This window comes from Petaurus breviceps, unplaced genomic scaffold (genome assembly GCF_028583685.1).
Source record: "Petaurus breviceps papuanus isolate PSGF00001 unplaced genomic scaffold, PetGlider_PUasm1.0 176, whole genome shotgun sequence".
In the NCBI taxonomy this organism is placed as follows: domain Eukaryota; kingdom Metazoa; phylum Chordata; class Mammalia; order Diprotodontia; family Petauridae; genus Petaurus; species Petaurus breviceps.
In genome coordinates, this window is record NW_027185771.1 from 5,014,010 (window position 1) to 5,039,776 (window position 25,767).

General features: G+C 36.8%; 1 protein-coding gene across 4 annotated transcripts in view; it reads left to right on the forward strand.

Moving 5' to 3' along the window:
* Window positions 1–25,767, forward strand: part of ANKRD11 (ankyrin repeat domain containing 11) — a 276,644-nt gene that overhangs the window by 155,279 nt on the left and 95,598 nt on the right. For all 4 annotated transcript variants that reach the window (XM_069085540.1, XM_069085538.1, XM_069085537.1 and 1 more), the window contains one exon: window positions 2,643–2,787. Coding sequence is in view for 3 of the 4 variants with exons in the window: in XM_069085538.1 (XP_068941639.1) it covers window positions 2,701–2,787 (87 nt within the window). In the remaining variant the exon portion in view is untranslated. The remainder of the gene's footprint in view (window positions 1–2,642; window positions 2,788–25,767) is intronic.

Consider the following 25,767-nt stretch of genomic DNA (forward strand, 5'->3'; position numbering starts at 1 on the left):
TTCTCCCCTCCCCCCCCCCCCCCCCCCCCCCCAAATAAAGTTTAAAAAAAATCCTGGTTCCCCCCTTTGGGAATTCCATCTTCTTTCCTCAGACTCCCCAGACCATCCCGCCTTCGTATTCCAGATCTCCCACTTCCATGTTTTCCCCAGTATCCTCATACCTCCCTCCCTCTACCATGTTCATTGAGCACTCAATCTTGTATTACTTTGTATTGTTTAAATGTGTTACGTACCTGTGTTTTATGTCCACAAAGAGATTTTATACCTCTTGAAGGCCAGGATTATTTTCTTAGGTATTGAACTCATAGTTACATCCTTCTGTGGAATTTTCTGTGACTGTGAGCGTGTTGGTGAGAATCAGCTTGAGTTTTGTAATTTGTGCATAATTGTGGGGCATAGGATTGGAGTAGTTTCTATAAGCTAACAGTTTTTTACCAGTCTGTACTTGTTTTTTTCCCCCCAAATTGTTTTCTAGTCTTTATAGTAAAGATGTAATGAAGGTGGTGAGAGTTTTGTTGACTATTTGCCAAGCTCTTTACATAAATTATCTCATGTAATCCTTAGAACCTCTGTGAGGTGAGTCCTGCAATTTATCACACCCATTTTACTTGTGAACAAACCGATTGTGAAAGGATAAGTAACTGAAATGCTGGGAGATGGAGGTAGGTAGGATTCAAATCCAGATCCAACTTTATACCAAATCCAACATTGCTTCTTCCAGTAGGAGAGAGGCCAATCATAGGCAGTTGAGAAAACAATAGGATTATACTTAGAGCTGGAGGGAACCTCAAAGACTGTTATTTAAACTCCCTTGGAATGGGGAAAAATTGGGATGCAAAGTGGTGAGTGAATGGTGCAGGCTCACTCGGCAGTGTGAGAAATGGGCCCCATGGCTCCAGAGCCAGTGTTTTAGAGGCTTAGTTTTTATAAATTATTAATAAGATTAAATAAAAGCAAACTCTTCAAGGCCTTTTCAATAACATAGGATCAGTACAGAGAAGCCTTATCCACCCCAAGCTTGGCTTTGTTTCTAATTTAGTGTTAACAAATGTATAATATTAGGTTAAAGTAAATCACCATTTGTTCTGTGAAGGGGGGCATCTCCTTTTATCTGTTTTACAATTGTACTATTTTGAAGGAGAGGAAGATTGTAATAGGAGATCTTGGAGGCTAGAAAAGTCTGATTATTTTCTGTGGAAAGATTATTTCTTTGAATAAAGACTGTCCCAAGAATATGTGTGACCCAATTTTATTTTATTTTATTTCATTTATTTATTTATTGCTTTTTGGAGGGCAGTTGGGGTTAAGTAACTTGCCCAAAGTTAAACGGCTAGTTTTTGTGTGGGGGTGTTAAGTGTCTGAGGCCGGAACCCGAATTCGGGTCCTCCAACTCCTGGCTGGTGCTTTACTCACTGTACCACCTAGCCTCTCCATGACCCAATTTTAAATACAACTACTATTCAAGTACCCAAGGGAAGATTTCACCTATTAGAACACTTACATGTCTTTAACCTGTACGTATGAAGAAGCAGAGCTGTTTTAGAAGTGTCTTGTTTTCATCAAAAATGCTTTCTCAGATGAGTAATATGGATTCATTCCATAGTACTGGCTGTGTTTGATTCCCAGAGTGGTATTGGGGGATACAGCAGCTGTTGAGAAAAGGAGTTCTTAATAGGTTCAATATTTAGTGGCTAAAAGTTAGCACTTGGTGTTAGATTTTTAGAATGAAGATAGGAAAATGCACCACACCTCTGATTACAACTAATAACCTCACATGACCCTTCTGAACCCATAGATTGCTGACTAGGCTCTTGGAAATGGTGAAGCAAGGTACCTTTGTTTGAGTTGTAAATACCGTGTCTAAAAAGTTACTGCCCTAAATCTATGCACTCAGATCACTATTATGCTGGATTGTCACCTAGAAATAGAAGCAAAAACTTGGCTGGTCTGCAGCTGGAAACACATACTTTACAGTCTATGTGGGGGAGTTCCATCTTTATTTTTTGTTATTTTTATTTTTTACAAGTTTCAGTTCTGTTTATTAGTGTGGTATTTAGCCTTTCTATATAGTGGGACAGGTAGATCAGTTTGAACCTGAAGACAGTTAGGGATAACTTAGTCCCCTTCAATGACCCCTATAGAAGGAAATACTGAAGAAAATGGAATTGAAATGAACATTAGGGGTCATTGAGGGGATGGAGTTAGGTTTGGAGACAATCACAAAGGGACGAAATCACAAAGAACAACCAATCATGCCTTAGGACCTGGGGCAAATCATAAGTAAATGCCTGAGGGTTTACCTCCTTCTAATGTTAAAATCTTTAACTTAACCTTACTAATAGCCCCTGCTGATTTCTAGTACATAACAACTTTGAGCCCTTTGTGAGTCCAGGGCAGGTAAAGGTAAGCCTCTGCTTGATGGTCTCTGTAAGGGTTAGATTTTTCACAAAGATTTCCCTGTCTTCCTTATAATTTTCTATTTTCAGGTATGTTAGCTTGACAGACAGCTGTTTGTGTTCTTTTTTAAGTTCTGTTGTGTAAATTATTGTTGATTGTATTTAGGGTAAGACTAGCACGTTTTGTGACTATTGCAGTTAAAGGTTTGAAAGCTATTGAAATGTTTTCTTTCTTGTTTTAAACAGACAGTTGATGACGAAGCGATGGCAGCATAAATGAAGATCAAGTAAGGAAAGCAGAACGATGCCCAAGGGTGGGTGTTCTAAAGCACCACAGTTAGACGATTTCTCTCTCAGCAACGACATGGTGGAGAAACAAACTGGGAAAAAGGTAATTGTGGGTTTTTGTGAATATTTTCCTCTGATAAAGTCTTCCTCTTATGTCTCATTAAGGCATAAAGGTGACTTAAGACCTGACTTATTATTAACCCAGAAAGACTTTAAATGCAGATATAATGAATGGGAGACTGTGTGTCTATTATGAAAAGACCAGCTAAACCACATTCTGAGGGGTGATCTTCACAGTCATTTGAAGACAATAATGTAATCAAAATAGTAATTGATTTAGGGAGGTATACAAGACAGCCCACTGGAGACTTAACAGTGAATTTCTAAGTAATGACCAGGTCAAAGAACACAGTCATAGAAAGATTTAATAATTTTGTGAAAGAAAATAATAATGATGAAACATACTACAATTTCTATATTGAGGCTAACAGCCCTCTAGGGAAAAAATCTTATTCAAACATACATTAACAAAATAAAAAAAATTAATGAACTGAGTAGGCATTTAAAAAAATAGTTAGAAAACCAACAAATAAAACTAAAATAAGCACAAAAGAGAAAATACTAAACATTAGAGGATTTGAAACCCAAAAGACCTATAAAAATGATAAATTTAAAGCTGATTCTTTGAAAAGTCTAATAAAATCGATAAACCTTTAGTTAATATGATCCAAAAGAAGAGTACAGAAAAACAAATCCACAAAATAGCAAATGAACAAGGAAAAATTACAGAAGAATGCAGAAGAAATAAAAAAGAATGATTGGGCACAGATACATGATAACAAAATTGAGAACACAAAAAGAAATTGAAGAATGCCTTCAAAAATGTAAAATGTAACCAAAGGCCAAAGGGAGATCTCAAATGATCTAATCTCAGAAAATAGAACCAGCTGTTAAAGAAAAGGGGGGAAAAATCATCATCCTAATGGAGTCATAGGAGAATTCTATCAAACTTTTTAAAGACCAAGTAGCTACTATGTAATACTACATAGATTTCTCCAAAATTGAAAAAAAATCACCGTACCAGATTCCTTTTATGAGAAATGTAAAGTTCAGATGCCTAAACTTAGGAAGGAGAAAGCACAAAAGGAAAACTACAAACCAGTATGATTCTTAAATAATGATTCACATGTTTTACATAAAATCCAATCAATCAGACTACAGTCACCAAAACCATCTGGTATCATTTAAAGAGTAGAAGGGTAGATCAATGGAACAGACTAGACAATGGAAAATCAGATATGCTGGAATTCAATAACCCAGGTTGATTTGACCAGTAATCATAAATTACTTAGGAAATAGCTCTCCTTTTTTATTTTTAAATAAAAGCGGATGGAGAAACTAGAAAGCAGTCTGGCAGAAATAGGCTCTAAAATGTTCCATAATATCTTCAGAATGGATATGTGACCTTAATATTAAAGATCATACTCTTGTTGTTTGTCCTTTTTTTTCTTTTCGGAGGGCAGTTGGGGTTAAGTGTCTTGCCCACGGTCACATGGCTAGTTTTTGTGTTAAGTGTCTGAGTCTGGATTTGAACTGAGGTCTTCCTGACTCCAGGGCCATCGATCTATTCACTGTGCCACCTAGCTGCTCCTTTGTTCATCCTTTGTTGTCAAAGAGGATCTCAACATCAGGAAGGTGATGCCATATGTGCAAGTGAATTAGATTTAAATGAGGGAGGGTTGTACAAAGTTTTCCCTCCCCTCCCCCTCCTTCCCTCTCCTCTTAAAAAAGAAGAGAAAAAAGACAAGTCTATCACTTACCTCTTACAGATATAGGTGGCAGATGTATTCTAATCCAAACAATGGATAGAGGCAATTCTGTAATATGAAATAGATAACTTTGATCATAAGCAACTGAAAAACTTCTATACAGACAAAATTAATATACTTAGTATAAAAAGGGTACTGGTTTTTAATGGGGGGGAATCTGTATCAAATTTCTCTGATAAAAGTTTGGTATCCAAGATATATAGACAATTAACAGAGGTACATACATGCATGCATTTATATATACATTCACATGTATTATACATATAAAATGAAAAGCCATTTCCCAAAACATAATTAGTCAAACAGTATCAACAGTTCTCAAAAAATTGAAACTATCAACAACTGTATGAAAAATTGATGCAAACCACTAACAGTAAGAAATGCAGATTAAAACAACTCTGAAAGGGGCAGCTAGGTGGTGCAGTAAATAGAGCACTGGCCCTGGAGTCAGGAGGACCTGAGTTCAAATCCAGCCTCAGACACTTAACACAAAAACTAGCTATGTGACCTTGGGCAAGTTACTTAACCCCAATTGCCCTCCAAAAAGCAAACAAAACAAAACAAAAAAACCTAAAGTTTTTATCTCACACCTTGCAAATTGGCAGAGATGTCATGAGAGCAGTCAATTTTGGAGGGACTGTGGGTAGATAATAATAAGAGTGGTTACTATATAAGTGTATAGGTTCTGTTCTGAGCATTTTACATGTGACATAAGTGCTGTTATCTCCACTTTAAAGTGGAGGAAACCGAGACTAACAGAGGTTATGTGACTTTCCCTTGGTCACATAGTTAAATAACTGTCTGAAGTCAAATTTGAACTCAGTTCTTGACTCCAGAACCCTGTACTCTCTCTACTGGGACAGAGATATGAAACTTGTAGTCCTGAACAGTCTAAAGTGCTGCACAAACCAGATTAAAATATAGGTGGAAAATATTTCAAGAAATAATAATGCATTAAACATCATTAACATTATATTGTAAAACTTGAGTCAACTTGTGACCAGCAGAGATCCTTATATATGGTTTAGTGGCCTCCATTTCTCTGAGTTGGACATCATTTCACAACGATCTCAAAGGTAGGGCCTCTGGTGCATTCTTGGTAGAGCTGTGCATTGGCACAACTAATTTTTTAAACTTGGAATTATGCAAATAGAGCGACAAACGTGCCCATATCCATTGAGTTAGAGATTCCATTACTAGGCTCATGTCCCCTGGAAAACATTGATAGGAAAAAGATCCTTTTAAGTCACCAAAACATCCATAAAAATAGTTTTTGCAATATTGGAGAATTGGAACAAAGTAGATGTTTATTGACTAGGGAGTTACTAAAGAACTTGTGGTAAATGAATATAATAGAGATTACTGTATTATAAGAAATGACATGTGATGAATACAGAGTAGCATGGAAAGATCTTTATTAGCTGATAACAGAATAAAGCAACCAGAACCAAGAAAAGATAATTTGAACTATTAGAAAAGTATAAATGGAAAAGAATAACCAAAATCAATAGTGAAAATTATAAGTAATAGGGCGGCTAGGTGGCTCAGTGAATAGAGCACCGGCCCTGGAGTCAAGAGGACCTGAGTTCAAATTTGACCTCAGACACTTAACACAAAAACTAGCCATGTGACCTAGGGCAAGTCACTTAATCCCAATTGCCCTCTAAAAAGCAAAGAAAAAAGAAAGAAAGGAAGAAAGACAGAAAATTATAATGAATAAATATGACTTTAGAAAAAGAAACTTGAGAAGATACTCCCATCCCATGTTTTGGAAGTGGTGACAGGTTCACAATTTCTTTATGTTGCACATTTTCAGATTCTTTTGTTTTTGTTTTTTTGCTATTTTGATCAGTTGTACTGATCCCCCCCATTTTTTTTTAGGTCTTTAAAAAGATACTTAAAAAAGAAATGAGATAAGCCCCTGGGAGGGGAAGTGGGAAGAGATACTTGTGAAAATATGGTGATTTTTGTTTAGTTCCTTAGGTATCATGGAAGGGAAACATTGATATCATAGACTTGCTTCAGCAACCTCCACCTTTCACTCTTACCCCTTGTTTCCCTTTTTATCTTAGTTTTATTCTATTTCTTTAAAATCTTTTAAATTTCATGTAATAAAAATTATCTTTTAAAAATCTTCTTTGGTTCTCTTGTTTGGTCATGAGCTATTCCTTATTTTTGTTCATTTTTTAAATTTATGGTAAAATAATATTTATATATGTAAATATAATATAATATATATTATTTATATTATAAATTTATATAACCTTTTATATCTTGGCCACCTGTCTATTTGGAGCTTATCTTATAAGATAGAAGATGTTGGTCTAAAACTGGTATCTTCCAAATCATAATGCTACAGATTTTTTTTTTAAGCAATTGGGGTTAAGTAACTTGCTCAAGGTTACACGGCCAGTTATTTCTGGGTGTGGTGCTAAGCGCCTGAGCCCGGGGATTCGATCTCCAGGTCTTCTCAACACTGGAGCCGGTGCTCTTACTTGCTGTGCTACCTGGCCGCCCCAATGCTACAGATTTTTATCACATGGTGAACACATATATCTCAGTAGCTGGGTACTTGGTGTTTCTTGAACCTTAGTCCCCTAGGTCTTTTGCACATTATGAATACATCTAGTGATCAGTCTTTGTTGTTTTGATATTTACTGCTTTGCAGTATAATTTGTGATGTGGTGTTTATTGGCTTCCTCCCCACTTTTCTTCATTCTTTCCCTTGAAATTCTTGACTTTTTTGCCTCCATATTAATTTAATTTTAATTTTTTCTAGTCATTTTAATTTAGGTAGTATTATCATTCTTATTATATTGGCTCAGTCTTTATATGAGCAGTTAATACCTTTACAGTTATTTATATCTCTCATAGGACCTTTTTCTCATTCTTTGTTCTCTTTGAGATATATAAGCCTATTTATTAGTAGTATTCGCAGGGACCAAGTGTATGCACAGTTTAGTAACATTTAGGCCATAATTCTAAATTGCTTTCCAGAATGGATATACTGATTTGCACACCTTCATCATCAGTGCATGAAAGTGTCTGTTTTACTCTACTCCCTCAAATAATTGTCATTTCCTTTTTCTTTATTTTTTGAGGGGGGGGAGGGAAGGGCAGTTTTGCCAGTTTGATGGAAGTGAGGTGCATCTGCTCTTACAATTATTGATGATTTGGAACATTTTTTTTTCATTTGGGTATAGATAGTTCAGATGTCTTTCCCTTTAGAGCTGTTCATAGCCTTTAACCATTTATCAGTTAGGGAATAGCTCTTATTCATATAAATTTGGATCAGGTGCCTATGAATGTTAGAAATAAGACCTTTATCAAAGAAATTTCCTAAAAAAGGTTTTCCTCTTTTAATTATTTCCCTTTTAATCTTAGCCTCATTGGATTTGTTCAAAACATTTTCTATTTTGTATAATCATTACTGTCCATTCTACTTGCTTTAAATCTCTTTATCAGGCAGTAATTTTTCAAAGCTTCAGAGTAACCCAGCTTATGTTGTCATTTGTATTTGTTGAATCAAGCTCCATTCTTGGGCAATAGATTTATTAAAAAACAAAAACAAAAACCAGCATGATAGTTAAGAATGAATAGTTATTTGAGTGGGTGTGATATATAGGGTAATAGTTTAAATAAAACAAAGTCTTAGGGATCTGCTTCTATTTGATGACCAAAATTGAGTTTTAAGTAATAAATGGATACTAGAAAACTTATTCTTAGAGGTAATGTGGAATATTTTTTTTAACTGTATCCTTTTTTGCCCATTCCTAATTTCAGTGCTTATATCTAGAACATGGGTTTCAAATGACCTAATCTAACACTGTTCACATTTTAACCAATTGAGTTTTCTTGACTGAAAAATATTACTTTGTAGTGTCTATACTTTTAAGTTATCCACTTTTTCTAAGTATGCTAAAGAAGATTTAGTGAAATTGTATGTTTGCTACAAGCCAAGTGACATCTTTTTCCAAATTTCTTCCAGATTAATTTCTCATTTCTAATACCTCTTAATCTCTCCTAAGTCATCAAGCTTTTATTTAGTGCTTTCTGTGTGCCAATATTACTTGCCCATACCAGTGAAATCCTGGGTCTTTGATGGAATGAAATAGATTTTACTGGTCTTGAGATTTTCCTACAATGGCTTCCATATCCAGCTTAACAGTTTTCCCTTGTTTGTGTCTTACATTTAATCTTACATTTCTTTTTTACATATAATCTAAATTACCCATTACCCTACCATTCCTCTTTTGGCAAGTCACATATAAAATCATAGAATATCAGAAATTATTTAGAAGTCATTTTTCTGAGCAGGAATCCCCTTATGGGATTATATTTATGTGGGAATTCAGTCTCATAAAGCAGCTTGTATTTATCAGACTTTTCCTCTTAATTCCAAGATATACTTTCCTGCAACTTACTTGGTTTGGTTTTATTTTATGTGGAACTGACTAGTCAGAAAGAATCTATAACTGCTTTTACAAAAAATTTTCCTTCTTTTTATGTGAAAGGAAACTACCATTCAGGGACTGAACATGCAACATTTGCTTGTTATCAAAATGCAGCAACTGTGCTAACTGGCACACCTTATAAGAACATATGCATTATCTAGATTAAATACCAACTCTTCTGTTTGGCTTTTAAGGCCTTCCATAATCTGGCCCCTTCCAACCTTTCCAGTTATTTTTTGTTTTTTGTTTTATATCTTACTCCTAGGTCTGGGACTTGTTTTCACAACCATTATGTCTTTTTTTTTTTTTTTTTAAAGCAATCGTGGTTAAGTAACTTGCTCAAGGTTACATGACCAGTTATTTCTGGGTGCGGTGCTAAGTATCAGAGTCTGGATTCAATCCCAGGTCATCCTGACTCTGGTGCTGGTGCTCTTACTCACTGAGCCACCTGGCCGCCCCTGAGCAATCGGGGTTAAGTAACTTGCTCAAGGTTACATGGCCAGGTGTTTCTGGGGGTGCTAAGTGTCTGAGCCCGGACTCGATCCCAGGTCATCCTGACTCTGGGGCCAGTGCTCTTACTTGCTGTGCTACCTGGCAGCCCCAACCATTATGTCTTTATCCTAGGACACTTGTCCTTCTGTTATCTAAGTTTTCAACTTTGGTCCCTCAGGTCATTATGACCTAATACTTATTTCCTCAGCATACTCCTCTCTTCCTTTCTAGTGTTAACCTTTTTTGTGTCATGGGCCCTTTTACCAGTCGGAAGCATATATGAACTACTCAGCAGATTATTAAATGCATAAGATAAAATGTTATTAAGTGTATCATAAAGGAAACTTGTTTTAAATTACAGTTATTAAAACATTTTTAAAAGCAAGTTCCTAGAACCCTGGTTAAGTAAGAACTACTCTTCCAACTAGATTACCTCTTGTCTTTCACAGAAACACCTTTATATCCAGTCAGTTACCACATCTTATAATTCTCCCATTACAACATCTCTTGTATCAGTCACCTTCTCTTTCCTGACATAACCACTATCTCAGTTTTGGCCTTCATCACTTTTTTCCTAGGCTATTGCTTCTTACAAATTTCCCTGTCTAAAGTCTATCCACTCTTCCAATCCATTTTCTACATCTCTACCAAAGTTACTTTCCTAAAGAACACATCTGACCATGTTGCTCTCCTACAGTGTTTCTTACTGACTCTGAGTTAAAATATTATTTTGTTTCTCAGTCTTAAAAAACTTTTTTTGCTTAAGTTTTCTTTTATATATCTGCAGACACACACACACATATATTAAGTTTTAGCCCAGTGTTACCTGTTTATAATTTTAAAATAAGTAAATATTCACATAATGGTAGGTGGTTCAAAAGCCACATGAGTTTAAAAGTTTGAATACCTCTGATCTAGATGGCAGTCTAGGTGAGCACCAAAGGCTTCCTTGACATGGAATAGTGTTTGAAGGAGGTATTTACTCAAAGATTAGTAGAAACAGCTTAGGAAGGAAGTAATAAAACAGAAGATTCTGGCCATGATAGGTGATAGGAGAAAATGCATAGAGGAAGAAAAATTCCCAATGAATAAGTTTGATGTTGAATCATATTTTGAAAAAAGAAAATTGACTTGGGGTGAAACTGACAGAGCAAATGAACATGTTGATAAGGGATGGGAAGCAGCACCATCTTTCTCCATGTATAATTCTTTAAAGTAAAATTTTTGGATGGTTTCCTGTTTGCAATATAGATTTTCTTAAAAGTTGTTTTGCAGTGTAAGCATAGCAGTCATGGATTCTGGAGTTGATTCATTCTTATTCATAGTTGTCTACCAGTGTGTTTTTAATTCAGCTGCCATGTAGCATTCAAAATTCTAGGGATGTAAGCCAGATATTTAAAGCTGACATCTGACAAACTTTTTTTTCTCCCCGAGGGAAGTTGTGGAGCACTTTCTTTTACCTTCTCTCTCCTTTTTACCACTTTCCTCTTTGTTATGGTGAACAAAAATCATGAAGTGCAATTTTGCTAGGTGAGAATTACAGTTATATGACATGCACTCTAAGGGCTTAATTGCCGAGACAGACTACAGCAAAATATGTTAACATTAACATGAAATGGGTGCACAAAGGATAGATTCTCCCAGGTATTTTGTTTTTAAATTTGTAAATAGTTTTTTCAAAATCTGTTTGAGCCATTTCTTCATCTGTAGAAATTATCTAATAGAACTAGGGTGCTTTGTTGTTGTTCGGTCTCGTCTGATTCTTTGTAACCCCATTTGGTGTTTTCTTGGCAGAAATACTGGAGTGGTTTGCCATTTCCTTCTCCAGTTCATTTGACAGATGAGGCAACTGAGGCAGACAGGGTTAAGTGACTTGCCCAGGGTTATACAATTAATAATTGTCTACCTGAATTAATTTAAGGATGTTCATTAAAGTGTACCCAGAATAATTTTTAGAATTAAATTACATTTTATTTTAGATTGCTAAAATATACCTTCTCTCATTCTCTCCCACCTTACTCCCTATTGAAAAAGAAAGAAAAACAAAACCGTGTGACAAACATTTGTAGGTAACAACAAATTCCCTTGTTGGCCTTGTCCAAGTAGAAGTTTATCTAGGGTCTGTACCCTGAGTCTATCAACTGTTGCCATTGGCCATTATGTTGACAGAGTACCTCAATCTTGGAAAAAGGAGTTTGTCTTTACAGTGTTATGGTTATTGTATATGTTTTTCTTCTAGTTCTTCTAACTTTGTGTTATATATATATATATATGTATCAGTTTATATAAATACAGGTTTCTCAGAAACCATTTCTTTCATTTTTTTTTACAGCACTCTAGTATTCTACCACATTGATGCATTGTTTTGTTAAGCCATTTCTTAATTGATGGGCACTCCTTTAGTTTCTAGTTCTTTGCTGACACAAAAAGACGTCCTATAAATATTTTCTACATATTGAAGCTTCCCTTCTTTCTTTGATTTCTTTGGATTATAAACCTAATAGTGGTATTGCTGGATCAAAGGGTGTGCATTGTGTAAAAGCTGAGGATAGGATTCATAGAATTTTAGAGCCAGAAAGATTAGCTGTACTAACTTTGAGCTCTACCCTGCTTTGAGGTGAGCTATACCAACCCTCTATTTTTATAGCTGAAGGAACGAATTTGTTCAAATCATGCAAAGTTCTCTCTTTTTCATCATGAACTTAAGAACAAATAGTTTAGCATGCAAGAAAGAATAAAATCGAGTTTGATTAACCATGACCTTGTGTTATGCATTGTTTATGCATTGTTAAATTTTACAGGTAGTGACAACATTGCCATATATGCTTTGCCTAGACTATTGTAATACCTTCTTAGTTGTTTCCCTCTCAGTTCTTTTTCCACTCCTACCTGTCCTGTCCAGTATTGTGCCAAAATGACTTTCCTTAAGTGAGGATTTACTAATGATGCCGTATCTACTTCGTGAATTCTGGTTACTCCTTATTTCCTCTAGGTTCAAGAATAAGCTCTTGTAGTTGACTATTTTAGGGGCTGGTGATAGAAGGTAGATGTCTCTAACTTTACCAGGCTGGAAATACAGCAACCAAATTCATGAATTTGATTCATTTCCTAGTAAGCACGGAAACTTTGACATGCTCCATTTCTGTCTGTGCTCAAGTTCCCCTTCTTTAAATATTCTAGTGACCACCACATGCCGAGGATTTACCATATTGCTGTCAGATTTATGGACACCTAGTTGACATTAGCCTTACTGTAGCACAGTATTCCCATTCTGAAGGCATTCACTAGTCTTGATAGATTCGAACCAATATCCTCAGCCTTTGTTAACCCTTCAAAGCCTAACCCCATCCTATTATTCCACTTTTGTCATATTAGTCCCCTTCTTGACTTTTACTATGCAGCCAACAGTCCTCTCTGTTTCTCACAGTGTACTCCCATCTCCCATCTCTGTTTGCAGTTTGCCCTTCTCAAATGTTCTTCATAGGATTTCTAATTTTCTTTAAACTGAAGAATCTGTTGATCCCTGCCTTGCTCTCCCCTCTCTTCCTTCCCTATGTTGTATTTTTGCTGTGTTCATATAAGATATACTTAAACACACACATATTTCTTCCCTCTGCCCCCCTTCCTTAGCCAAACACATAATAGAAAATAAATGCTTTAGTTGATTGTCATTCTCAACTTGATTTTTCCCTCTCTTTTTGTGTATTAGACTTACTGCTGTTCTTCTCTTTTTTTTTTTTTACCACCTACTAACTTCCAACCTCAGACTCTACCCCCCATCTCCACCCTTTAACTAATAAGAATAATCAAAGAAAATAAATCAAAACTTTTCCTGGAGTGCAACATATCTTTGTGTTTCTGTACAACATCCTCTCAGCCTGAAGTCAGTAAGTATGATATATCATCTTTCTTACGAGTTTTGATTGGTCACTACTTTTTTCAGCATTCCAAAGTCGTTTAGACTTGTTTTCCTTTTTAATCTTAAAATCATATGAATTTTCTCTTGATTTCTGTATTTTACTCTTCATTCCAAAAAGTTTTCCCAAGTTTCTTTTGATTTCTTCATGTTTGTTGTACCTTATGGCAGAATAATTTTTCATTATATTAATATCATCATTTGTTCACCCATTTTGCTGTTAAGTGGCACTTACACTTTGCTTCCAGTTCATAGCTGCAGCAGAAAGTTACTGTTACACATATTTTTGTCCTTTTCCTATTTTTAAACTCTTTGGGATATATGCCTAAGTCCTCCCTTGGACTTTCTCATAGTACCTCCTTGTGTATTTTTGCCTCAATTGAACCTGATTATCTGAATAATTATCCTGGAACTTCTCTTGTACATCTACACCTTCTAGTTTGACATGATCGATCCTCATTAGCTCTTTCTGCCAGCCTCTCTCCAAGTTCACTTTGGACTTGGCTTTCATTAACTAAATTACAAAGTTCCTGGGTAAGTGAATGGTTTTTCCCTCTTTCTGCTTATATTGACTAGTGACTATTAAAATCTTTGAACATCTGGAGTGTCAAGTAAACTATTATTTCTCTGATGACTGGTCAGTTCTCTTTTCCCATTTATTGTGTTTAAAAAACAACAATAACAAAACAGCCCTGCTTCTCAGAGGGTTTTGGCTCCTCTCATAGTTCTTGGCTGACTGCTGCTTTTTTCTAGGTTGAAAAAAAATTCCCCTCTGAAGTGAGCTGGAGTTTGAATGTCTAATGTGACATTCAACAGCTGCTCAAGAGAAGGGACATTTTCCAGTTTCCAGTAAAGAATCTAGAATAGTTTCTTCTAAACTGCAGCTGGGGTGGTCCTTTCTTATGCAGTTAAATCTCAAAAGTTTTTGGTTGATTTAGCCGACTGTCCACTAGAATGTGTCTGCCATAATGACAGAAAGGTTTATTTAGGATTTGATGTATTGATTCCTTTTCAACTACATATTCCCTGAAATGTAAAGAGTTAAAATCATTTTAATTGGAAGGAACAGTGCTGTAATGTTCACAAGTATATGCTTTTTGGTTTTGGAAAAATTAACAAAAATTGATAATTTAAAACTATTTCAACAGTTTAACCACTTTCTTAATGTTGAGAAGGCCAGAGGCTCCTGCCTCAAAGTCTGGCACTACTTAGACACTGTTCCATAGCACCCTATTGTTCCCTTTCCTGAAATTTTATCATTTGACTATACTTGGGTTATGCTGGTAACAGTTCAGATATTCTCTTGGAGGAAGAACAAGGGTATCTTCCATTAGTTTGAATTAGCTCAAACAGAAATTTTCATTGAAGTATAGGTTTTGATTAGGTAGGGAAGTAGGGGCACATTTTCAGAGAGATTGTAATGGGAAAATATAGTGTAGGCCTAGTAAAGAGAGCTGAAATTAGAGGGCTTTGATTAGAGTCCTAGGTAGTAAGAAGTGGATGAGGGGCGGGAGAAATACAGATAAATTCAACCTATTTCAGAATTTTGCACAGTCATTCTTTGACTGACTTCTTTGCAGTCCTTTCTCCCTTCTCCAGTAGAAATTCTTCTCCATTTTTATTAAGTATTAAGCTATTAAAATACCTGACTTCTAAATTTTATTTAAAAATGTAACTATACCCAAAACCTATAGGTCCCCCCTCCCCCCATATCAAGACACTCCCTTACCACACCCTCAGGTGAGCATAATTCAACTCTAATGTAGTCCAGTGTCAAGAAATTGGCAGAAAAATGAGGAAACAATTAAAAGAACACGTTAACAGCTTCTTTGGTGACAGAAGTTCAGGATGCCTATCTTGTGGCCTGCCTCTCCTCTTCTACTCCCCCTTCCCCCCCTTCCCCTGCACCCCGTTGGGCAGGGGGAGCAAGGCAGATTGGACACAAGTCTAACAATTATTTGTAGAAGAATTAAAGAAAAAGAACAGAAAAAAAGGAGGGAGTTACTGCCAGTTGAGCCCCTAGGCCCAACTTTTACTTGCATCTTAGGATTCCCCTGCTTCTTTCCACTCCCCTTCCTTCATCCCTTTTCCTATATTCTCCCCCCCCCCCCATACTTTTCTTAGACCCTGGAGGAGTTGAACCTCCAATGATTTTGCTGTCATTGTGACGGAAGAGGAGGTTCTGTACAGACTGAGCATACCCAGCACACTCCTTGAAGATCTCTCTGCTCTGATTGTTGCAGATCATCTTTAGGGATTTACCTGGGCACAGAGAAATTCATTCACTTGCTCAGGATTCACACAGCTGGTATGTGTCAGAGAAAGTCCTTGAATCCTGGTTTTCCACACTCTTGAGCTCTCTCTGCTGTTCTATGTTGCCATTTCTTATGGTACAATAATATTCCACTGGTTCTTATACCACTGTTAGCTTAGTCATTCACCATCTGTTGGACACATGGGTTATTTTAAGGTTTTTGTAATTCTGCATAATGCTGTTATGAGTATTTTTATACACATAATTTGTTTTCCCCCCCAGTCAGTAGATGGAAGCTTAGGAGATAGAGTGATAGACTTGGGAGTCAGAAAGATTTGAGTTTGAATTCTGCCTCAGAGTCTTAATGTCTTTATGACCTTGGTGATGTCACTTAATTTTTCTGTGCTTTAGTTTTCTCGTTTGTAAAATGAGGATATTGAACTCCGTATATCTAAAGTCTCTCTGTCTACTAATCATTGGTTTTTAAAAAAATGATCTTTGGGTAGAATCATAAAAGGAAAGAGGATACACTCAGAATTCATAGCAAATATTCTGCATGCCAGGATTCCACAAAGTCCTCACTGTTCAGTCCTTTTTGTTTGATAGTTCAGTTTAATTCTGAATTCACTCTTTGTCTTAATTTCTAGCTGAAATCTGGGCCCAACATATCTTTTGATCACAAGTTCTGTGGTTGATTATAGTACACCTTTTAAAGATAGCCATGTATTTTTACATACAGAATAAGGCCCTGAGTTTATCGATTACATATTTATATGACCATTTTAATCTTGTTACAAAGAAAATAGGAAAAATCCACTATTTCCAGAAGCCAGTAACTACTGCCAATTATGTACCATTTGATCGTTTAATTTTTTGAGGGAGTTGAGGCAAATTGGGATTAAGTGACTTGCCTAGGGTCACACTAATAAGCTCATAAGTGTTTGTGGTTGGATTTGAACTCAGGTCCTCCTGACTCCAGGACTGGTGCTCTAGCTGCCCTGTTAAATTAAAATGAAAGTTTTAAGCATTTTTACATTAGAGATGTGCCTACATTTATAGGTATAATTAATTGCAAATGAATTTTCTTTGGGACAATCCCATAGCCATTGTTTAGCTTCAGAAAATGAGATCTTATTTGCAGATATGTGCTAAAAACAATATAGGAACTGAACAGAAAAGTTTCTATGTTTACCTAGGTGACCCAGGGCACAGAACACTAGGCCTGCAGTCAGGAAGGCCTTGCTTCAGACACATTAGCTCATGTGTGAGCCTGGGCACATCACCCAGCCTTAGTTTCTTCGTTTTTAAACTGGAAATGATAATTGCCCCTATATCCCAGGGGTATTGTGAAGATTTGAATGAACCTATGTAAGGTGTTTTGCAAACCTTAAAGCACTATCTAATACTAGCTATTATTGCTACTGTTTTTATTTCATATGTTACCATATCCTCAAATGTTGCACCTTGTAAACATCTGTACACTGAAACTGGCCTATGGGACTTAAGCACCTATGACTACTTTGTCCGTCTTACCTTGTGCAGGATTTTAACTGGAGCCTTTCGAGTTTCTCAGCTGGTGCTCTTTCCGCTGTGACGCTCTAAATGAGTGTGTTAGCTATAAACCACATTTGTCTTTGAAACGTTAATGAGAATAGGAGATGGTATAATATGATGTGGAAAGAATATTGGCTTTGTCCTAAACCCTGACTGTTGATCGCTACATGTGTGACCTTGGATAAGTCACTTTCCTGTCTGGGTTTCAGTCACCTCATCTTTAGACTGAGGGGGCTGGACTATTTCCAGATCTATGATCCTGTTTCTGCAGAGCAGCAAGTACTGATTCTGTCTGTAAAAATTAATTTTATTTTTCAGTGAATAATTAAATACTTTTTCCAATTAAAATTATATATTCTCTTCTGTTGGGAGGGTTTAGAATAGAGGTTGGGGAGAAGTCTTGTAAAAATGTGCATAGTCAAGGAAGACAAATTCCCACATCAGCCATATGGCATTTGATGATTCTGTGGATTGAGTGTTATATCTGGAGTCCAGAAGACCTGAGTTCAAAATTGGCCTCAGAGGCTTATTAGCTGTGTGACCTTGGACAAGTCATTTAAACTCTGCTTCTCACTATTTCTTTAACTGTAAAATAGGGGTGATTATAAAAGTACCTGCATGGCATAGATGTTGTAAAGATCAAATGAGACGATATGTTTAAAAAGAAAAAAAAAAACCAATTTGCACATTGTTTGAGTCAGGACATAGTAGACATACTATATAAACAGTTAATCCCTTTCCCTCTCCTTCCCACTCCAGACAGTATGTATCATTTGTGCCATTACATCCCTGTAAGTAGCTGGTTAGCATGTTTCATGAATTATTCTAGAATTATTCTTCATCATTGAGTTTATTAGAGTCCTTAAGGCTTTTGAAGTCATTTGTTTTTATAGTTTTATATTGTTACTATAAACTATTCTCCTCTTTCTGTTCAATATACCTTCATCAGTCAGTTCATATAAGATTCTCACTGAAACTCTTCCTTTCACTTTTTTATGGTACAATAGAAAAATCAAATCCTTGTAATAAACATACCTTATCAAGAAAAATAAGTTCCCTTACAGACTATGTACAAAACATGTATTTCCCAATTTTCACTCTGAATCTGTTGTTTCTCTGTCAGGAAATAGATAGCATCGTTGGTCTTCTGAAATTGTGCTAAGTTATTTTGTTTGTTAGAGTTTTTAAGGCTTTTAGAGTCGTTTTGCTTTTATGCTGTTGTTACTAGTACTAATTGTTCTCCTGGTTCTATTGATTTCAGTCTGCATTAATTCATCTAAGTCTTCTCAGTTTTCTTTGAAATGGTCTTTTCATTGCTTACAGTACAATAGTTTCACATTCATGAGCCATACTTTGTTCAGCTGCTTCTCATTTATTGGGCATCCTCCTTAGTTTCCAGTGATTTGCTAGTATAAAATGTGCAACTAAATATTTGTGTACATATTGGTCTATTAATTCTTTTTCTAATATTTTTGGAATATAAGTCTAGTAATGATATTACTGTATCAAAGTGCAGCATAGTTCCAAATTATTTTGCAGAAATAAATGGATTGCTTTCATTGTTCTTTTTCTGTAGCCTCTCTTACATTTTGTCATTGGGATCGTGATACAATTTTTGTCCTTGTTGAAGACATCTGACAACATAGCTGAAGACATCATGCTAAAAAAGCATGAATTTGGGTCCCCGGAGCAGTTCATCAGCATTGTGTGCCAGTTTGATGATGGAGTAGAGCCTTCTCGGCTCATGCTGGTCTCATCAGCCATAGTCAGACACACTGCACCCTGACCCCCAGCTTAGTGATGAGATTGTGGTCCTCCTTGAGAACAAAGGACAGCAGTCAGTCAACATGTCCAAAAGAAAGTACCAGTTATAAAAATCCATTATCCCTTCATCATTAACAGATCTTCTAATGTTTATCAAAATAGTGGTTCAGTGTATAACGGATCAGTAATCTGGAATGATATTATTTTAATGTCAAAGTTATCAGGACAATCATATTGACTTGGTTTAGTCTTAGTGGTTTTTCCTGAACTGCTGCCAAATTTGGTGGAAATATTCCATTGGTGGAAAGTAAACTGAGTGAAGGTCTTTCCATTTTGTTTCTTCCTTTTACTTGGTCTGAGTTTGATTAGTCACCTCATTTGACCTATAGTAAGTTTTCCTCTGTAAAGTTGAAATGATCTTCATCTTTGTGCCTTCTTTCCTTCTTACACTTTGGAGGTATAATGATATTTTCATTTTCCTATTATCCTTGTGAACTAGCTGATTTCAGCACACACTACTGACCCTGAACTTTTCCCTAAAACAAAAGTTCATTTTTAAAAAATAACAGCATTTTACCATTGGGTGGGTGTGTGTGTGTGTGTGTGTGTGTGTGTGTGTGTGTGTGTGTTCCTTAATAATTACAATTGAGGTTTATTCAGAGGACATTGGAGAGACACATAGGTTGCTGAGATTAACAGGCTATAACATGAAACAAATGAACCATTAATTGGCACTGAACTACAGCATATCATCAATGTCACCGCAGTGAAGCATAATGTGCATCACCTGTGTGTGTTACTGGTCTCAAGGAGGTGAGAAAGACCTTCAGTGTGTGTAGACTGAACCAACTGTGGAAAACCTAGCAGTGTTTCTGAACAGATAGCATAAGGAGGGTGGGCATGGATTAACTATGGTCTGCATTATTGGAGGCCGCGTCCATGAGAATTGAATATTTGAGCATATGCCTTGTTTGTGTGAACCACTGTATTAGGTGCTAAGGGTAAGAGGAAATGGCCAGATCTGGAAGGGTCAAAATGTAGCTTCAATTTTGTTTTTGATTTTTTGGGGGAAGCGCAAAGTTTTAATGTGTGTGTAAATGTGTGTAATAGAGAGACATAGAAAGAGACTGAGTTAGACATAGGTACAAGTCCTTGGATTTTGAAATTCTAAAGCCATGGATCCTTGCTAAATAAAAAGTTTGAGCATTAGATCTGGGTTTAAATGTAGTTGTCACCAGTTATCATTAATTCACCGATTAAATGTTATTAAATGACGGTTGGTATGATGGAACTGGGATAAATGAGTCAGCAAGCTTTATGTTAATTTCAGGCACTGTGCTGAGTTTTCATCATGCAGAGAGGCAAAAAGCAGCCACTGCCCTCAGAAGAGCTTATATTCTAAAGAAGTGGGGGGAACAATATTAAACATCTAGCTGCATACAAGATACATGCTCAGTAGATGAAGGTAATCTGAAAGAAGAACAAACTAGTATCTAGAGTATTGGAGCCACCAGGAAAGGCCTCTTGTAGAAATGCAAATGGAACTGAATCTTGATGGGCTAGAGAGACACTCTTGAGAGAAGAGGGGTGGAACATGGAGTGTAGCTTGTACAAAGACACAAATTGGAGTTGGGAATGTTTTCAGGAGCTGATGCAGTTGGATTGTAGACATTGAGGAGACTGGAAACATATCAGCAGGCCAGGTTATAAAGTCCTCTAAATGCCAAACTGTAGTTTATATTTGATGGTGGAGGTAATGGCTCCTGGAGTTCACTCTGTAGGGAAGAGACATGATGATTACTGTGCTTGAGTCAATCTGAGTGAAGGATGGGTTGGACTGGGAAGAAATGAGAGGCAGAGAGAGACCAACTGAGAGGCCCTGAGGACTTGACACAACTTAGGGTTGTGTCAGTATGAAGGTCAAGGTAGAAACAAGATCTCATCATTTATTGGTGAGATGTGGGGTGAGTGTGGGTGAGGAATTGAGAATAACACCAATATAAGCTCAGGAAACAGAGAAGCTGCTGAACCCCCCCATGGCCACACCAGCTCAACACAAGTGAAAGGTTTTTTTGTTTGTTTGGTTTTTAAACAATAAGGGAGACATGAGTATGTTTGTAGGTGGCGTGGGTGGAGCCAGTAGACAGAGAATGTATAAAAATAACAGAAAAGTTGGATGTAATAGTGGGGGCAGTTGGCTGGTGAAATTTGGAGATGATCGTTTAGGACTTGACTTAGGAAGGAGGAGAGCCAGATCTTCCTGTGGAATTGGAAAGAAAGAAGAGAGAGAGGATTGAGATTTCTAAGTCTTGTCAGATGCTGAGGAGTAGAAGGGAGAAAAGGGACCTGTGCACGTGGTTTCCAAGTTCCTTGACTAAGAGTTTGGGGAGGGCATGCCATCTCAAACTCCAGAGGGAGACTTGGAGAGTGAGGCAGTGAATCAGCAAGGGAGAAATAGCTAAGGATTGTTAGGTTCTATTCAAGTTCATGAGTTTTCCACATAGATGCAGTGTGGCTAGGTGTCTGAGACAAAGATCTCAGGTTTAAGTATACTGCAGCTCCGTATGTGTCAACAGCATGACACAGCAGTCCCCAAAGCACACGTAAGAGGTGACGGTCTTGGCTGGGGAAGATTGTATTATACGTAGACCTGATCAGATTATACCTGGAGGCTTTTGTTCAGTGCTTGCCACACCTGTCATTTTTTTTTTTATTATTTTGTATTAAACATCAATTACAATGAGCATTTTGATACACAGTATGAAACAGAAGGAAAGCATTGTACCCGACATCGAGTCCCTGTTGTTTAGAGCTTGCTTTTCTTTTGTTTTGGTATAAAATAAATTCATTTTCAAAGCTGTCCTGTTGTTCAGTTGTGTCTGACTCTTTGTGACTATTTGGAATCTTCTTGGAAAGATACTGGAGTGGTTTGCACATCTCCAGCTTATTTTACAGATAAGGAAGCTGAGGCAGGGTTAAGTGATTTGTCAAGGGTCACACAGCTAGTCAATCACTGAGGCTGCATTTGAACTCAGGATGATGATTCTTTCTAACTCCAAGGCCAGTGTTCTATCCTAGTGTGCCACCTAGATGCCCTTAGAGACAAAGTTGTCCTGTTTGTCTCTAGCTCATTTGGGTCTTCTTTCTGTTCTTTTATCATGACTGAAAACACAATTCAGCCACAATTGCCCTTGGTCGTTTTTAGGCAGAGTGCCTAAAACCACCTGCCATTTGGTGGCTGTGTTGTTGAGCAGAGTTTTAGATCTGGGTTGTATTGAAAAGCTTCTGGGGTTGCTCCTCAAATTTGTCATTCACTTCTATTGATTTCTATAACATCCCGCTTCATTTTCTTACTACTCTTATCTCTCTCTCTCTTTTGATTCCCTTCTCTCTATTCCATTTTCCTAAAGTTCTGTTTTCAACTCTTTACTCTAAATACCCATTCCCTTGAAGATATCCCCTATTCTTGCTACTTTAATAAGAATAGTATTAACTCACATTAAATAGCACTTGTATGGGATTACAAAGTGCTTTCCTTATAACAACTTTATTAATTTAAAAAATCCTTTTTTTTTTTTTTTAAATACAGAGATGTTAATGCACATGCCCAAGGTCGTACAAGTAGTTTAGTGTTTGAGAAGCTATTTAAAATACATCCTCATCTCTCCGAAGCCCTGTTTCCAGATACTTGCTTCTATTTCCTTCTATCTGGTATTCAGTGTGCCTAAAGTTAGAATCATCTCAAACTTCTCCCTTTCTACCTTTTATTCCTCCAAAATAGCCCCCTTTCCTAACTTCACTGTTTATCTTTACCATAAAGCTATTGTTTAAGTAACCCGGTCTCTAAGCCTTTAGTTGTTTCTTAATTATTCCATTTTCTTCTTTTGTATGGAAGCATAGAATCTTAAAGGCGATAAGCAGAGCAGTGGGGTGGTGCCATGGATAGAGTGCCCAGCCTTGGAGTCAGAAGACCTGAGTTCAAATCCAGTCTCAATCCCTTTACTAGCTTTGTGACTCTGGGGAAGTCATTTTACGTACTTTACCTCAGTTTCTGTATGTGTAAAATGAGCTGAAGAAAGAACTGGCCAACCACTCCCATATCTTTACAAAGAAAATACCAAGTGAGGTTCATGCGGAGTCAGACACAACTAAATTGATTGAACAGTTTTGAGGAAATTTTCCCTTATCCCCAACTGAAAATCTGCCTCTCTATACTTCTTTCCTTTTTGCCTTGTTGTACACTTTGGGACCAAGCAGAACAAGTCTAATCTTCAGCATAACTGCCCATACAAGTGTCTGTCCTTGGGTGGCTTGGTGTCCATTTTGGCAGTTCTCATCCAGATGTGGTCCATTCTGCCAGTGTAGTTCCTAAATTAGGACAGGATTTGAATACATTACTCCAGACGTGGTTTGACAAAGTCTAGCAAGACACTTCCCCTCTCCCCAATCTAGTTTCAGTGAGTCTCTTTGTGTCTTTAAGGTTCTTGGTTTTCTTAGCTCTTCCTGTGCCTCCTTTTTTTCCTCTTTATTTCCACCCCCCACCCCAACTCCCTTCCGAAGGGGTGAGGGGGAGGCACCTTTTTTCACCCAATTTTTCCTTCCTAGGATCTTTTCTGTACCACACAGCGTCTTGGAAAGTTACCTTGATTAGTTTGCTGAACCAAATCCCCATCTACTGGCTTAGGATGTCAAGGATGGAAACTATTCAGACACACATGATTAATACCTCCCTTCTCTCTCTAAAATCTTCGGACTTGGCCTGTGTCATCCAGCTGCCTCTGTGTGAAGATCTCTGAAGCAAACAGGAGTAATGAGAATTTCCTGTGACTAGTTTGTTTTGAACATGAACTCTAAAAGAATTGTTTATTTTCTTTCTTTCTCCTGCTGTAGTGACTTAGTTCCAGTAATTTCTTTTCCTTTCTGGAGAGTGAGACCTGTATCTGGCCCTTTTCATTTCATCTCCTGTCTCAAGTCCCTAGAAAAGCTCTTCCTTGGTCTGTAGCATTTCTTTCTCACCTCACCTTGCTTTGACATATAAGCCCTCCTGACATTGTTCTTATAGGACAGTGTAGCTATTTGGTATCCACCCTCACTTAGTGGCCTACTTTTTAGCAGTAGGCTTTGTGCTTTTCATTCTAAATGCTATCAGTTTTGTCCAGGCCCTTGTTGACTCATATTTGGATTGTTGTATTAAAGTCTAATGAAAGAGACGTGAAAAAATCAGCATAGCTGATTAGTACATTAAAAAAGTCCAATGCGGTCTTCCACAGTTATGGACTTCCCACCCTCTGTAAAGGCATGGGTTATGAATGTCTTTTTGTAAATTTTCTTTTGAACCATGCTTGTTCTTTATAATTTTGCATTCATTTTTGATTTTTTAAAAAAAATAAGCGTGTTCTCCTCAGGCAGAGGCTTGGAGGCAGCCTCACTGAAGGATAGGTTCACAGAGTCAGGGAAGGGGAGCAGTGTGGAGCCATGGACCATCCTCCCTGGCTAGTACTTGCACTCAGCTTTGGGGTTTGGAAGCTCATTTAGCTTTCTGGTTTGTTTAATGATCTAAATTATTGTTGTCTTTTCTTAAAAAATTAAAAAAGTTTCAGAGCAGCTACAAAAAAAAAAAAAGTATGTAGTTCTTTTCCTTTCCATCTTTCCATTGCATTTGTTGTTTTTTGGCCCTACTGCTTCATTTCATTCATGAACTGTAATTTGTTTGGCTATTTCCCTGGTGATATACATCTACTTTGTTAGGAAATCTTTGCTGTCACAAAAAATAATACATCATAATTATTCTGGTATGCATAGGGACTTTTCTTCTTATCAGTGTCCTCCTTGGCTATAAGTTCAGTAATTGGATTTCTGGGTTAAAGTGTATGAATACTTTGCTACTTTATTTGCATAATTTTAAATTACTTTCTAAAATGATTTTACCAGTTCACAGCTCCACCAACAATGCATTTGTGTTCCTATATTTCTATCACCCCTCTACATTGGCTATTTCTATCTTTTTTGTCATTTTTGTCAAATTTTAGTGTATGAGAAGAAACCTTAGGTTTTGATTTTCATTTCTCTTTTTATTATTTTCTCAGTGATTTAGAATATCCTCCAAATCTCTGATCATATCACTTCTCTGTCTTATAGTTTCCCACTGTTATGAAATTAAATCCAAACTTCTTAGCCTTGTTGCCATCCTTTTTTTTCCACAGTGTTTCTTTTTAAACTTAGTCAAACTACATTATTCAGTCTTTCCTTCAATATTCCTGTTTTCCTACATCTTCATGTCTTTGCAAAGATTTTGTTAAAATTTCTCTTATTATTGTTTAAAAGGTAGGAAAATTTTGATTAGGCAGTTAGTATTGTTAGGTAGATTTACAGCTGGTTTAATGCCTTGGACCAAAAGAGCAGTTCTTTTCTATGCCAGTTTGGAAGGCTGTCTGGTGGAATGCCCCTGGGATCAGATTTACCCTGCATATGAGCAAAACCTACTAAACTCTCCCAAAATGCTGTAATCTTCCTCAGGGGCTTGTAAGTTCCTTCTCTCTTCAAGTAAAGGCTGGAGGATTACTTACTTATTATGTTGCAGAGTTGATTTTTTTTTGTTGTTGTTGTTGAAGTATGTTAGCTAGTTAGCCTTTGAAGTATTTTCATGTAGAAGATTCTTTGGTCCTGTGATTCACATTGTTCCCTCCGGAACATTGCCTTTTTAGGTCTCCAGTGATTGAGATTCAATCTGTCTTGAATCTCACTTCTTCACAAAGCATTTCTGACCAGCATGATGTGGTGTCTCCTTTTTTCAGTCACATAGCACTTACACAACAGTTTT